The following is a 17,499-nucleotide window of genomic DNA, read 5'->3' as shown; positions in this document are numbered from 1 at the left end:
ACATTTCATTGTCTAGAGATAACACTGTGTGTGAATCTAATCTGATTATTTACAAGTATTAATGTATTCATTACAAGTTAAGCTTCTAGTTGTCAACAAATATTTAAATGTGCTGTTTCAAATAACTACATATGCGATTATGTATTTGTCAAGCTATGTACTTGTATTAATAATACACGTAAGCAACTGTTAGATAGAGTGTATAAGAATTATTTGGAAACCAATTCAAATAAAAAATATAGATTTGTTTGAACAGTAACAAAACAAAATTAAAAACTCAGGAAGCCGTAATATTAACCTAAGCAGCCACTGACTTACTATTCAAACTTTTTATTCATTCACATTCTCAACTCCAAAAAGAACACGAAACATTTGCCCATCTACATATTTTATTCTCAAATTTTGTCTCATCCAAAAAACTTAACGATGGACAATACGGGCGATAAGCCAATTGTGCGCGGTATACTAAAAAATTTCGGCCGCGCCAATATCCTACCGACGATTACACTAAAGAGGGCCAAATTCGATGAGATGAATGTATTAGAGACTTTCCATCCGGCCGACAAAGACTATGGTCATATGACCATTGATGAGCCAAAGACGCCTTTCATCGTTGAGGATGAGGGGTTGCGTTGCTTGGACACAGAAACGCTGATGGAGAAGCTGCGCAGGGCTGCGCAGTCCGAAACACCTTCATTTGGAATTGAGCACGACTCTGATGATTCTTCCGATGACGACGATTTTCCCGAATCGCTGGAGGAGAAGGTTCGTCGCCTCGAATTCGAACGCCGCCGCAAGCTACACTATAAGGAGTTCATGTCAGTACAATTGGCTAGAAATCTAATAGCCGAGGAGTTCGGTGATTTGTCGTCCGAAGTAAGCGTTCCAGATGAAATGCTTAAGATGTCAAGTGAGAGTTGCATTTCTGAGATTTGTCCCTCAAACGAAGATGATGGAGAAGACGAGCAAACGTTCGGCTCCGTGACTTTATCGGCTATTACAGGAGCTAGCGAAGAGCAGCGAAATCAGCTTTTGGAGCCAGGATTTCATCCATCGCATCCTTGCTATCACAAGCTGATGGCACAAATCGAAGCCGACAGGCAGACTATTATTGAGGCTCAGGCTCGGGAGTTAGCTGCGGAGCGTGCACAAGAGCAACGTCATACCGTTTTTCAATCTGTCGGGTCATTGAGTCATTCTCAGTTCTATTCAGACACATCGTGGACCCTCCATTTCTGCTGCTGCCAGACCTTCTGTTGCACCGAACCTGAGGAAGCAAAGTATGTTCAAGAAACTATGAACAAACTAGTTTGAATTTTGTTAATTTGTTCCCGAAGCAATTAAAATTGTTAAGTTATGGCGCAACGATCTGCGTTTCGTGCTAAATGCTTTAATTTTATTTGTTCTTAGCTTAACCCTAGATGGTTATTCTTGTTTTGCGCACACTAAGGTTGTTCTTCGTCAACATTGTCAGTTTTTGCATTTTCATATTTTATTTATTATGAAATTAATTAAGATTTCAATTCTTAGGACCTCCTCATATATTTCTCGACTAAGCTTAAAGGAAATTATTTCATGAACATTTTTTTGCATTTTCCGAAAATTAGTTTTGTTCTTCGTCGAATCGATGAAAAGTGTTAGTCGCAGCAATGTATTAGCTTTGCTCAAAAATCATCAAATTTGAGCAGAATGCATAATTTCTTTAAATGATAAATATATTTTGGTTTAATAACAGAAAAAATTTAATGTAATATTTATAAAAATGTCGTATGAAAACATCAATCATACCACACGGCTTGGGACAATAACAAAAATCCCTCAGTAGGTGTTGCATGATTTTTGTTCCTTCAGTTTTTGGTTAAGTCCATTGAACCGAAATAACCAAAATCTGTAAATCGGTAAGTGTTGCAATCTATAGGAAATGGATTCAGAATTGGGGACAGTCCTAAATACTGCTTACGAAAAAGTGAAATGATTTAACTCAGTCGCCCAATATGAAATTCGATTTATTTATTTTGGTCAAATATGTATCTTTTAAGAGCGGTCAGAATTAATGCCAGCATGTTAAAGAATGAACTGTTTTTTGATAAATGACAGCTCAGCTATTCGATGCGACACCGATATGGATATTACGCTTACGCGCTTTGTTCGCTGTACGCCAAAGTTCATATAGGCATATAATTTTTTAACTTTATTTGATTTATGCATCATTCACGCGCAATTTATCGATGAAATTACATAAAGGCCGCATTGGCAACTGAGCTCTGATCACGCCCAGTCACACACATACGTGTAGGCCCAAATTTGTGATGGTGGTGGTGGTGCTGGTGGTGCTGGCGCCTGCCAATCAGTTCTCATATGCATATGAGGGCTTTTTGGTAGGTACCAGGTATATACGAGTACATGAAGGAGCATGGAGCATAACTGATTTTCAATGTTTACTCAACTTACAAACATTTTGATTTACGTGCATATGTATATATCAATAACAATATCAACATTCACACATACACTCACACAAGCAGAGCATCAAACAGCAGCAATGACAACAACAACAACAACAACAACAACAGCACCATTAATAATAAACAAGCAGTCAGGCAGGCAGGCAGGCAGAAATACGTAAGCCGCTGCGTGTTTATATATTTACTTAACTTTTATGGCGCTCCACTGGTTGCCTGGGCGTGTGTGTGACTTTTGACATGCGCCAGTGTAAGTGTATTTATTTTTCATACACACACACGCACACACACACACACAACAGCGCATTTGCATAATGTTATGCACAACTGTACAGAGCAGACAGACGCACTGCATAAATATTTGCATATGTCACACGCACAAAGAAAGACATCATGCGTATGAGTATAGCCTTCGTCCTTTTTGCCGCCCACTGAAGTTGACAACGAAGCGCACAGATAGAGCCTGCGATTGCATGAACTCTCTTCTGTACGAGTACACACTGGCATTCAGAGTCATATCGGTTTAGTGTCGTAGCATGATCAATGACATAATATTAACATGCATTTTTCCATTTTTCAATCTCTTCGGTCAGTTAATTAGCGAAACAAATAAATATCAGCTAGTAGTTTGAAATACTATGACCATTAATTGCACAACTATAGCAAAAGTTGCAATCAACGCGGCACACAAGTATGCGCAATTATAAATCACAAATAAGGGGGCATGGCCACTAATTGCGGTCATTCTGGCTGGCATTGGCGCCACAAACAAAAACCACAACCGAAACAACGAAATTGATGGTCAATATGCAATGCAATAAATTTCGCATTTTATATTTATTAACATTTTATTCGTTGCACATTCCATTTCATATCGAAAATATCATCCATCCATGCACATGTACTTATGTGTGTAATCTGTTTGATGATTGCCTAATGCCTGCTTTCCTGATACCTATACAGAATAATGTATGCCAGTACAGCCAAAAATATCATGCATATCGAAAATGGGCCTGTATTGAACTTGTCCGTGTAAACCTCAATAACTTGAAGCTCGAACAATCCCATTTTTCGGCTTACCGAGGCGGCAAACTTATTTCAAGAAAACTAAAAACAATTTTATTTCACATTTTAATTTTGAACATTTTGGCAAAGCTTACTGCAAAGTTAAGCCTCAGCAACACATAATATATAGTAATTGCTTGATATGTAGTAGTAAGAAAATAAAAATAAGCATTCCAACTACAATAAGAAATATTATTTATACAATGGCGAATTTAATTAAAAAACTACGTTATTTGTTGCTTATTTACTCCACTGACACAACTGCTCATGTATTTTTAATTTAATTTTAAATTAAACGTTGGAATCTTTTACTCTTATACAAAATCAATTTTCGATTGTTTATGAAAATAGCCATGAACAGTCTCGCATCAATGTAAATATTAAAAGCTCTAGAAGTATGGGCCCTAAAAAAAAAGCAGGTTATTTAAGAAAGTTAAGAAATTGTATATGCTGTAGCATGCAACGTATATCGCTACTACTGTTGGCCGAGCTGATGATGGGTGTAGCGGCTAAGCGGAGCACGCGCTTATTCCGGCTACGGCGGTCGTCGGCAATATGGGGGTGGTTCTTCTTTAAGGCCGCAGTGCTACTTGCTCGATCGCTAATATTTAATGCCATTAAAATTCGCGTGCTTTTCTTTACTTTCACGGATATTTTGTATTTGGTATGTCTGGAGGAAAGTGGTAGATTGTCGTTTTAAAGTGTTCTACCTCTGCGCTCTGCTGCGCTGCTGGTGTCGCGGCAGCAGGTTCTGTGCCCACCCTACCATGATCACCTTTGGCCGCAGGTCGAAACCGGTGATCCCTAATATTACCAGAACCTACGTCAATAGCCCACCTCTCGCCATGGCTTCTAGTAAATTACGGCACGTTAAAACATCGTGGTGTAACTATTCAAAATATTTTTAAACTTTGCTTATCAATCGTAAAAATTCATATAAAAATGTATATAATATAAATATAAATATAAATAATAATAATAATAAATATAAAATGATAATAAAAATTATGGATAACAATTTTAAAATTTAAAGGCATATGTGCAGCATCAGGGTAAAAAAATATTGCTGGCAAATTTAATTATATAAAGGAACTTTTTCATATTCAAATTTAAATTCTTTAAATTTTTTTTTTTTTTTTTTGTAATTACTTTAGACAGAAAGTGGCCGGCCGTATGCAGCGAACATATGTCAAACTGTTGGAAATTATAACCTTTGGTGGCTATAATTTTAGAGCAGTTGGAGGAAGAAGTGAGACGCAGTTGCTTTAAAGTTTTAGAGGTTATACATATTTTATTATACGCTTATGCGCGAGTTCTTTCCTTAGCAAACGATTGATGAGAACTAACTTGTTATAGATACATAGCACAAAGCATAATGACAAAACAAGTGTGACCAAATATCAAGTAATAATAGTTGCCTTAATCTAACGGATTTCAATACTCCTTCTCAACCATTATTTACTTGATTTACATAGTACTAATAACAATTCATCTCATTGATACATTTCACATGTTTGTTTCTTTGCAAATTCTTAGTTAAAACATCTGAAATCATATCGTTAGTACATATGTATTCGACATCTATTTCATTGTTAGTATACATTTCTCGAACATGGTGGTATTTGATGTCAATATGCTTACTACGGTTGTGCAATGTTGGGTTTTTAGTTAAACATTGCGCACTCTGATTGTCACAATACAATTTTATGCAATTGACATCGTTGAAACCCATTTCAACTAACAATTTTTTCAAGTACGCTGCCTCTCGTGCTCCTGTAGACAAAGCGACGTACTCCGCTTCAGTGCTGCTCAACGCCACCAGACTTTGCTTCTTGGACTCCCATGAGATAGCACCGCCTGCTCCAATGAAGACGTATCCACTATACGACTTACGATCCGTGGTATCATTCGCCCAGTCTGCGTCGACGTACCCATGGATCGGTTTTCCCGTAGCGTTGTAATGAAGTTTCAGATCAGCTGTGCCTTTTAGATACCTTAGCACACGCTTTGCTGCAACTTCGTGTTCCTTATGGGGGTTTGCATTTCGTTGTGCCAACTTTACGACGGAATGCAAAATATCTGGCCTTGTCGTTATTGCCAAATACATCAAAGAGCCTATCAACGACTGATAACTCTTTACATCAACGGGTGTGCAGCCACTGTCATCACACTTTACTTGATGACCGGCTTCTAGGGGTGTAGCAACAGGCTTACACGTTGACATGCCCCACGCATGCAGCAGGTTTTCCACGTACTGCTTGTGACCAATAGTTATGCCGCCAGTTTCACCTTCGCGTTCTACTTCTATGCCCAAGAAGTGGTTTAGCTGGCCGCCATCAACTACATCAAACTCATCGCCAACTGATGATTTTATGTCTTCCAGGTCATCTTTCGTCGAGCTAGCAATTAAAAGATCGTCTACATATACAGCAATTATATTCATATTACCTTGCCTATTGCGTATATAGACACACGGCTCGCTCACACATGGCACAAAGCCCAGCTTTTTCAGCACATCATTTAGCCTGGCATTCCACTCTCTACCGCTTTGCTTCAGCCCGTAGAGAGATTTCTTCAGCCTCAGCACCTTGCCTGGATGTTTAGCGTTTACAAACCCATCTGGCTGCTTCATGTAAACCTCTTCAGATAACTCGCTGTGTAAATAAGCAGACGACACATCCATTTGGTGCAGGAACAACTTTTTCTCCACTGCCAGCGCTATGATCATCCTGACGGATGAATATCTCACCACCGGTGAGAACGTTTCGAAGTAGTCGACTCCAAATAGTTGCGCGCACCCTTTTGCAACTAATCTTGACTTGAAGCGCTCTACGTTGCCATCCTTGTCAGCCTTTACTCCGAAGACCCATTTGCAGCCTATCGGTTTCTTGCCCACTGGCAAATCTGTCAGCTCCCACGTTTTGTTGGCTTCAAGAGAATCAATCTCCTTCTGAATCGATTCTGACCATTGCTGACACATTTCTGACTTCATGGCCTCTCTTACAGTTGTTGGAATCGGCACGTCTTCCACTCTCAATACATTTACCATATTGTATTGCTTACGAGGTCTACCTGGTTGACCTGTTCTGACGATTTTGGGCCGCCCTGGCCCACGGACTTCACTTCTTGCAGGCGACATCGCCTCATCGCTATTTGCGCTCTCGAATTCATCGCTGCCATCGGATGTGCTACCCTCTTCGGATACTTCAATGTCACCAGCATCTTGCTCACACACAAGACTTTCATTGCAGATCACCTCTGCACCCGCTGATTGACCCATGTTACTTGATGGCACACATTCGTCGAACAATGTTGTGTCCCCTACGCCCATTTTGCGTTCGCCATCATTACTTTCCATGAAAATAACATCACGGCTTTCTATAACCGTCTGCGACTTTGGACAAAACAGTCGATATGCTTTAGAAGTCCATGAGTACCCTACCATTAAGTACTCCTTGCCTTTTGCACCAAATTTCTTTTTATGCGCTTTATTTAGTGCCACTGCTTTCGAGCCGAATACCTTTAAATGCGCCACACTTGGTTTTTTACCAGTCCATGCCTCATGCGGCGTTTTGTTGGCTAAACTTCTTGTTACTGACCTATTGCGTATATAGGCTGCAGTCTGCACTGCCTCGCCCCACAAACTTTCATTTACGCACGAATATACCAACATACTCCTAGCCATTTCTACAAGTGTGCGATTCGCTCGCTCAGCCACCCCGTTTTGCTGTGGGGTATACGGTACACTTAGCTGTCTCTGTATTCCGTTTTCCGACAAATATTTTCCAAATTCACGACTAACGTATTCACGACCGTTATCGCTTCGAACAGCTTTTACCCTTTTACCACATTGTTTTTCGGCAAACACCACAAAGTCTTTAAATGCCGCAAAAACTTGATCACGCGTTTTCAACATATACACAAAAGTATAGCGTGAGTAATCATCGATAAATGTTGCGAAATATCGAGCGCCACCGGCAGACGCCTTGCTTATCGGCCCACAAATGTCTGTATGAATTAAGCTCAGTAACTCTGTTGCGCGATTCTCTGCCTCCTTTGGGAATGCCTTTACGCAAATTTTGCTTTTCGCACATGTCTCACATAGGACGTTTTCTAAGTTCACTTTATCGTTAATCGCTTTTAACCCATAGACCATTTCGTCACATGCCATTTTCTTAATACTTTTCATATTCAAATGACCCAACCGACAATGCCATTTCCACAGTTCATCACTACTAGCGTTTGTATACATGCACTTCTTTTTGTGAATATCAGCAATGAACAAATCATTACACTTGTTTGCATGTAGAATATTCTCGTTTTGCTTGTCCTTTATTATCGCGCTTTGTTTATCAAAAATCACTTTATAACCCTTTTCGACCGCTCTGGAGACCGATATAAAGTTTGTTTGCAACTCTTTGACGAATAATACGTTTTCCATTTTAATGGTAGAGTTCTCATAGTTCACACACACAGTACCAATGCCATCGGCATATATGAAACTCTCTCCAGCAAGTAAGATTTTCTCTTTATGCTCTCTTAAATCGTCAAACCACGATTTGTCACAACACATGTGTTCAGTGGCGCCGCTATCTAGGCACCAAGTTGCTTTTGATAAACAGTTATTCTTTTGCACATTCGCTACGATTGCAAGCACTCTATCACTGTCCTTGTTCTCGCCACTTTTTACATTTTGCTTGCACTGAGCAATAAAATGCCCCTCACGGCCGCACTTGTAACATTTTCTGCTATGCTTCGCGCCGTTCTCATTTTGCGAGTTCCTTTTGCCTCTGTTTTGGGCACGCGTCACTAAGACTTGCTGTACACTGCTATCCACCTCTTCGGTGTTCACGCGTTGTCTGTCTCCCTCTTCTAACACTTTAACCTTGAGATCAGACAATGACGGCAACTGCTCGCGTGTCTCGACAGCTACCACAAAGTTTTCAAACGGCTTACTTAGCCCCGACAGCAACACAATTGTTAGAATGTCTTCAGAAATATCCATGCCTATTTCCTTGAGCTTGTCCACAACATCAGAAAACTCACTTATATAGTTTTTTACATCTGAACCCTCTGACAAGCGTAACCGAAGCAATCTTTTAAACAATGAAATTTTTCTTGCAGGCCCACGCGGCTGATATACAGCTGCAAGCTTATCCCAAGCTTCTTTTGCCGAATTACAGTTCTTTATGAAATTAATTTCCGACGCTTTTACACCTAGTAAAATGTTTGCTAATGCCTTTTCGTCGCGCGTATCAAACTCAGCCTTTTGCTCAGCCGTATCGGACTCATTTTTTACCGATCTACCACACACGATTGGCCATAGGTCGTACTGTACCAACACACTTTTCATGTGCACCAACCACACCGCATAATTTTCACCATCCAACTTTTCGATGGAATATAACCCCTGCGCACTCATGTTTGCCTTTTCCCGATTACACACAGTAATCCACAAAACACTTCTGTCTGTTTTACTTCTTCGCGGTCACACACAGTAATCCACGAAGCACTTCTATTTGTCTTTATACTTTCGCGATCACACACAGTATCCATAAAGACACTTCTCACTTCCTCTATAGCTCTGGGCCCATAACCTGTTGGAAATTATAACCTTTGGTGGCTATAATTTTAGAGCAGTTGGAGGAAGAAGTGAGACGCAGTTGCTTTAAAGTTTTAGAGGTTATACATATTTTATTATACGCTTATGCGCGAGTTCTTTCCTTAGCAAACGATTGATGAGAACTAACTTGTTATAGATACATAGCACAAAGCATAATGACAAAACAAGTGTGACCAAATATCAAGTAATAATAGTTGCCTTAATCTAACGGATTTCAATACAAACAATATTTTTATTGTAATAATAATTCATACATATATATTGCTTGCCGGTTTGCAGCACACGCGCTTTCGCAACTCATACACGAAAGAAAAAGCTCTCTCAGAGAGGCGGAGTAAATAAGTAAAGCGTGGTACTTACATACAAAGCTGGTGGATCCACGTCCAAAAGATCTTTCGAAAGTGGCTGCCAGCTGAAAACAAGAACAATATTACGCGAGAGAGACAGCGGCGTCAAAGCAAATTGCTGTACATTTTTTTTCACTATTTTGTTGGTGGTGTTATTTTTTTTCCTTTTGCCTTGCGCTAGCGCATATTTTGGCTACAGCATATATGTAATATTTCACAAATTTTCAGCGCAATATATGCACTATAACAAAAAAAAATGACTTCACAAAAAAAAATTTTAAAGCATATATGTATATATATATAAAAATTGATATAGTTATAGGTAATTGATGACGTTCACGCCCTTTTGGAGGTTAGGGGACGGACACTTAGCCGACATTTGCCGGTCATCCAGCTTCAAACCGAATCTTTCACGTTGACACTTTGCTGGACCGTTCGACGCGAGTTATTAATTTCTTTTCGGTAGCCCGATGTCGATGACTCCTCTGGGTAAAAAAAAACCAAACAGCTGACTCGGCGCACTTTGACAAAAATTAAAAATTGAGCGGCACGCGGCGACTGTCGAATATAAAGGCCGACGGTGAACTGTCGCCTATTCCATCAGTATGACGGAGCCGGTGCAGAGCTTTTCGGGTTAAATATAAGAGAGCCTTGTTACAAACAAATAAAATATATATGATGCCAATGACCTACCCTAACTGGAACAGCACCACAAATTATGTGAACTAATTTCCTCGGTTCTGAGAGGGGGCTTCTATTGCTTCAATCGCTCGCTCTAAATTAGAATTTAGAATTTCCACTAATCAGCATATATGGAAATTGTTCATACAAAGAAAAGTCAACACTAACCTTGTATAAATTTGTGTGCTGGACACCAAAAATATAGGACAGCGCCAAATCCAATATTTTGGGTTATATAAACGTAAACCACACTTTGCAATAACTTGTATAACTTTCTTTTACTTTCTAAGTATTTCAACTAGAGCTTAGCGCGCACAACTTTTCACTAGTAAGTAGAGTCACTACTAAAAAGAAAGAGCTTGGTTGGCGACGAAGACAGGTAACCTCCGTTCGCGGACATTTCTCCTTTCTTCCGTCCTTTGACGGCGGGTGTCAGCCAAAAGAAATTAGTAATGACATTACATCTACTTTCTCTAACCACCAGAGGGTGATAAATCCTCCGAACTAGGAACAGGCATAGATCAGAAGGGAACCAATATAACTTCTTTGCCTACTTCTGGGCTTATATAAAAATTTAAAAATCTGTTCTGCTACGCGAGGCCAGCGCACTACAATGCAGCAGCTTTCTGAAAGATACTTTGTATAAACTATGAAGTACTATGAAATAACGATAATGTAGTGTAGTATTAGATGACTAGAACTTGATGGAATTATGAATTCCTACCGATAACAAAGATTTTTCCCCACAAGCCAAATTGTGAAAAGCATTTTATTCCTGAAATGCTCCTTAATGGGGTCTATTCTGTACCCTCCTCAGTTTCCTCAAAGAAACACTTGGAGTAGTTCCGAGCATATTAAAAATTATATTATTATTATGCTTTTCAGCATCATATTCAAACAAATTTTATTTTAATTTTCAATAGTTATTTTGGCTCTAAAAAACGCAATATCTATAAGCCAAGTTTATAATTTTGATCACTATGTAGAACAACATAATTACAATAAGCAGTGCGATGTGGAGATTCCCCAATGGATTCCACACTTACTAGCAGCCCTGATCTGGAATGGCATCACTTCTTATTAAATTATTAATACACATTAGAATGATTCTTTCTATTAAATAAATTAATGTATATTGAAAATCTTCATACAAAGCTAAATATTTTGCCAAGCTCCACATAGCCGCTCACTGTTCATAACATCAACTACAAGTAAATAGGAAATATAAAAATAAATGTATTTGTTTCCAAAGGAGGGACCAAAAAATTAAAATTGGATTAAATAATGAAAAAATATTATGTTCTATACCTACATTTTTATTTGTATTATTGTAGTATTGTAGTAAGTAAGAGTTGTTTGAAGTATTTTTACCACGACCTAAACTATTAGTTCTGGTATTTGACCAACTTTTATGCACGTTGCCAATTTATCATCACATTATTTTTAATAGTATTTATATTTATTGATATTTATTTATTTATTTTTATATAATTTGACTAAATGAACCAACATTAACAACCAAATATTAATCCGAAAGCCCTATTTTGAGTTTTAATTGAATGCGGTTTTTACTTTGCCTTTAAACTTTAATTGGTATTTGTTTAACAAATAGTATGTATTTGCTTTATCATGTAAAATAAGTTCGTTTTACGGAGTTCGGACTGTATTTCCGAGTAGCACGTACGTTCTGCCGAATTTGTTCAATGCCTGCGCATGTCACTCACTTTTAGGCCCCGAACTTAACAATGATGAATCATCAGCTTAGGCACTTAATACGGCTGTTGTTTTTGTTGTTACGTGGAGCATAATTGAATTTAGTGCTAATGATGGCATTGGCGATAATACATAATATTCAACATTAATTCAGGCAGACATTAATTGATTGATTATTTGATTGCATTATTGTCACAGTGCAATTGCAAATTTGGGGCCTGGCTGCCAACAGAGCGCGTCAACAAGCCTGGAAGCATGTTATGGGATGTACGGGGGTGTAAGGGGGGCGATATCAATTCCCGTTTGATATATTTAGAATTAGGCAGAGAGCACTCGCATTGATAATAATTTAGCTTAAATTACATGTTGACAAGCATAATGAATCGAAGTGAAGGTCCTTGTTTGTGAAATTGAGTGAGCGTGATGAAGGACCTTGCACGTGGTCCACCAAACAGGCAATGATAGTATATACATATTTATTTTATAAATTTGAAGGACTTAAAAGTGTAGGTTTTGTAAACAAAACGGCAGTTAAACTAGATCACACATTTGTACCTGACATGATATGAACTACGCATAAATCTAGTTCGTAGCTGCTTTATAGATGGATTACCTTTTGAACTTCACTTTGCTTTGTGTGGTCGCCTGAAGTAAAATAAGGAGCTGCATAACTTCAAATAATTTCAAAATAATGACAGCTATTTACAAGTAAAACCCACATAATTGTTAAAATAAAAACACATTTATTACGCCCCATAGCAATTTTTAGATTCATCTTTATAGCATGATTTCGAATTCAAGTTCTTCATAACATTTAATCAGAAATAGACTACAATTCCCATCTCACCTGACGAAAAATGCCAGTGTGCGTAATGTATTCACAATTCGGAAATTCAATACCAGTTAGTAATTAAGCTAGCCTATTGTTGTTATGCTAATCATTGACTATGTTGCTGGGATATAAAACGCACTTTATTTGAGAAGTTATATGGCAAGGAAATATTAATGGTGATGGAAAACCCAAATAGCAAAACAGTAGAAAGTCGATTGCATTATAATTTCACTAATAATACTTTAATAATTAGTTGGAATAAATAAAAACATCAACAAAATTAATTTGTTGTGATTTTACAGTTAAGGCTGGAAAAGCACAAAAGATTTTAAACAGTTTAGAAAGATCGATCTTTGTATGCGATACGCATTCAAATATTCCTTTGGTCTTGAGCCTGGCAAGAATTTGTTTTATTTTACTAACTTTTCCTACATCTTTGGAGAAGAACATAGTGTCTAAAACGACATGTTCGAATGGCTGCGACCTTAAAATTTACATTGAAAGTTAACATTTTTAACTTGGAGAAGCGCTAATCCGTGACATTGAATGACATTGCCATTATTGTCAATTTTGTTGTCCAACTGCAGATATATACGAAGGCATTTATGTATTTTGATAGGTTTGAAAGGATACTTTTTCGCCACACCCCTCACGAGTTAACGAAATAAAACTTTAAAAACAATCAATGGCTCCACAGATATTCAACATACCAGGAACTCGATGGTCTTGTAGTGGCATGTGTCAGCTGCAATCAAATACGCTTTCAAAGCCTAGATGCTTCTGCACACATTCCAGGTCGTGGTTGTTGTCGCAGCGACTAGCGATGGCCACGTGCTCTGGCACATACGAGTATACGAGAAATATAGGCTGGCAAGTTCTGCCAAGATTCTCTGTCTGAGTGCGTGGTTATGCTTTTACTTGCGTGGCATTGCTTACTAATTGAATTTATTTACACAAAAGTTTCCTTAACCCAAACGCGTGCAAGTGTGGAAACTGTGAGCGTTTCGGGAGGTGGGGATAAGGTGCCACATGTGCGCTTGCGATTGAAATCGGTTTTGGCAACTCCAAAGCGAATTGAATTTGTCGCCACGCTCACATCCACAAGTAATTTCAAAACAGTTTTGTCGTTTACTGCCAAAACATGTAAAGTTTTTTAATTGTCTACAAATTGGCAACACTTTCTCGACAACAGCCACAATAACAACGACAAGGCCAAAGACATTGAAAAGTCGCAAAAGTTGCGAATGCTGCCAGAAATTGTCGGCGGCGTCACATGTTGCACATACGAGTACAATTTGTCGTAATAGCGACAGACTTTTGAGCATTATACGTACTTGCGCTCCTTCTAAATATTTTTAATTGAAATTCGAAACCGCAGGCCCTTCTAAGTACTCTGACTCGTACATACATGTACATACTATACTTGTATGTGTATATTCCTGCGATTGTGTGTGGTTTTGTTATGCCTGGGGGTGGGAAACACGTTTAATTTAATGGATTTTGTGGCTAAGGCAAGAAAATAAACGCCAAACCGAAAGAGCGACCAAATTTAATGAGGGTGTAATTTAAAGCCAAGGTTGATGCTTGAATATGTACTTGTACGAGTAACGAAAACAAAAGCAAAAATTAAGCAAACGCTGGAATGTGATGTCGCGCATCAGTCTAGTCGGAAAATTAGAGAAATCGGTTATGAACAAAAATCAGAACATCAGACCATTTTCTGTGATAAACGTTATTAATGCTTTGAAAAGAAATGAGTTGAACATATCAGTTAAAGCTATAAATCTCATTCCAGTTGCATTACACTGGAGAGCATTCTTCTTTAAATATTGTTTTTTTTTTTATAAAGTAAGTATTACTTATACAAATTAACAATTCACTTAATAAGAAAAACGACAAAAAATGCTATTCAGTTTGTTTTCAGGATACTTTTTAATTAAAACTTTTAATTAGTTTTAATTGAGTTTTTTTTCAATTTAGAATGAATGTTAATGTTCAATGTAAAATAAAAACAATAAATTATTAATGCATGCTATAAAAAGTTATTAATATTTGATTGAATGCTTGATTTAAGCTGAAGGTGGGCTCGACTTTTTAAATGCATATATAAAGTAAGTCCATTAAATCAGTAATTCATCCTTGATACGAGTAACATCTATATTAGTCTGTTTTAAGAATAAGAAAGAATTGTTTGAAATTGCTTTCTTTTAATCTGGTTTTAAGAACTTAAAAACTTAAACGAAGTATGTACTTCAATAAATGGATTTGTACTTTAGGCAAGTTTTTTCGCACTCAACAATTTATTAAGTTTACAATGAAAATAATTTTATTTACTCAATATAATTCATTGTCTCAATAAACATAAACATGCGTCATCGACGGCATCCGCTAATGGCATACTCGATGGATATAACTATAGTTGAACCATTTGAAAACATGGATATCGTCAACAATCAAATAAGAGTTCGTCATGTTGCTAATTTTATTTTGATGTGAGAGCTCCAATTTATCTCATAGCCGTCTGTCAAACTGCAAAGCACATAACATTTCCAAGTTATGAAGAATAGTGGTAAAAAAAAACATAATTTCGAATTTAATTTAATTAAACGTTATATTTGCTATTACGATGTATCGACTTCAACAGCTAGTTCGCATTTCAAAATGCTGCAATTGCTTTTTCAATAGTTCGAAAACTTTTTACATATGATCTCCTGCACTTATACATTTGCACATAACTAAATATAAAATTATATGCCAGCACCACAAGCTGAAAATGTAGACAGTGAAGAGTTTTTGGCAGGTTGCACAAAAGTAATTTGCACTTGAAACCACAACAGCAAGAGTCTCAGCCACAAAAGCCACAGTTTCATCTGTTCTTGTCGTCCGTGCAGGCGAATGAAGTGTAAATGAGATTTTTTGTACAACACCGACGACCACAAGATGCAACCAAATGCCACACACATACGTGCATACACACAACGACTGCTGCGCTTGGCGTTTAGTTGAGTGTATGCCATTTTTGTTATGTGATTTTATTGCTTAAGTTGCGAGTCATAAAGCTCATTACCGCCAGGAAATTGCATATAACATTACATAACAACAACATTAGAAGCAGCAACAGCAACATCAACAGTTGTAGCAACATCAACAAAAATAACAACAATAGCAATAGCAGCAGCAACAGCAACAGCAACAATAACAGCAACTGAAGCAAGTGTAGCAACGCTTAATTAATGTGCAAGTTGCTTAGCTCAGCTCAGCTCAACTTGCAACACTTTTGCAGCTGCCGCCAGGAGTATGGATGGTGGTCGGATCCTCACGGAAAGGCAGCAAGTGAAATGCTTAGGAAACATGTCGGGCTTCAAAAACATAATTGTGTTAAATTTGCAGTAAATAACTTTCAGTTAGCAATGTTATTGTTATTGCCATTGCCGTTGCCATTGCCGTTGGGGAGACTTGCCAGCAAAAAGTCAACTAACTTGTGTGGCTTGACGTATGCGCAATGTGTGCTTTTGCATAAGATTACGTATACGACCGACTGGATATGTGACATTGCGGCAGACGAGTTTGTCATAATTGCTCTAATGAAGAAGGCGAACTCGTGGCGCCACTGACATTGACATGTAACCACACATTTAGCCCTGAGCAGTGGATGCTTAATTTCAAAAATTACTGCAATGAAGATAAATGGTTGTCATAGTTTTCAAAATGAAACCAATATCAATACTGACTATATTAGTCATTTAATCATAAATTCATCATTTGAGCAAACAACACAAATCAACTCACATTGTTTAAAAACAAAGATAGGTAATCCTGTTGCCTATTGGGAAATTAATATAAAACAAATATTATATACGAGAATATTAAAAATAATCAAGCCAAGCCATTTCAGCTTTTTGCTTGAAATTAAAATATTTAAATTAAAATGTGTATTGAACTAATGGATTTTTAGATTTCTTTCTTAAACTCTCCGCGTAATGATGAACAAATTTATTTAAATGAAGGGATCTTTAGTGAGTTCCCTACGAGTGAATAAAAATCTGCTGCAGAAACTCCAGAAACGTTAATAATAAGTACACCACACGTCGTCGTTTTAATCAATGGAGTACAATATTTATTCATGAGCAAATAAAATAAAGTTTATTCATAACTTGTTCACTACGTCTCCTCGCTTCCGAAGTCAAACTCTTACTACTAAAACGATATACCTTCTTAGACTACCCTGGACTGTCCACCCCGATAGTTCGATGATTATCTGCTGGTTAAAGAGCTGCCAACCCTACATTTATATTAATTCATTTTGATTTTTTCATTAAAACACCCATAAAATGAATCCTTCTATCAATTGAGAAACAGAATTTGCAAATAAAATCAATAAATATATAAGCTTGATTTAAATATTTATTTATGTCCAAAGAGAATCGCCCTAACAAGTTCACAGCATGTAATACCAATTGTTAACTAAATCAGAGACACTTGTTAATGGTAATGCCGATGCCGAAGATGCGCAGCAACAGACACAGACATACTCGCACTATACAGACCAGACAAGAGAGACAGCTAGGACTCTAAGAACATGCCCAACAGCAATACAAAACAAAGCAATTTTTATTATGGCTCATGGCTTGTCGTAGGCACAAATAACATCTGTACGGACACAGCACAAGCTTACACGGGAAGAGGAGTGCCGCACAGCAACAGTCGCAACAACAGCAAGTCTTGTTGGGCATTCAGGCATTTGCTTGGGTCTAAAGTCGAGCATCAGCCGGATCG

General features: G+C 37.7%; 1 protein-coding gene across 1 annotated transcript; it reads left to right on the top strand.

Annotated features, from left to right (window-relative positions):
- Positions 1-359: 359 nt before the first annotated feature.
- LOC115630698 (protein phosphatase inhibitor 2-like) lies at positions 360-1,386 on the top strand. Its single transcript, XM_030527351.1, has one exon. It carries the CDS (start codon positions 427-429, stop codon positions 1,312-1,314), a length of 888 nt encoding a protein of 295 aa, XP_030383211.1. The 5' UTR covers positions 360-426; the 3' UTR covers positions 1,315-1,386.
- Positions 1,387-17,499: the final 16,113 nt, after the last annotated feature.

This window comes from Scaptodrosophila lebanonensis, unplaced genomic scaffold (assembly GCF_003285725.1).
Source record: "Scaptodrosophila lebanonensis strain 11010-0011.00,11010-0021.00 unplaced genomic scaffold, SlebRS2 tig00001410-arrow-pilon, whole genome shotgun sequence".
Taxonomy (NCBI): domain Eukaryota; kingdom Metazoa; phylum Arthropoda; class Insecta; order Diptera; family Drosophilidae; genus Scaptodrosophila; species Scaptodrosophila lebanonensis.
This window is presented reverse-complemented; position numbering and strand designations above follow the sequence as displayed.

Bases quoted from the DNA above. Each gene is read 5' to 3' on its own strand.
- LOC115630698 (XM_030527351.1), top strand. From the start codon at position 427: ATGGACAATACGGGCGATAAGCCAATTGTGCGCGGTATACTAAAAAAT.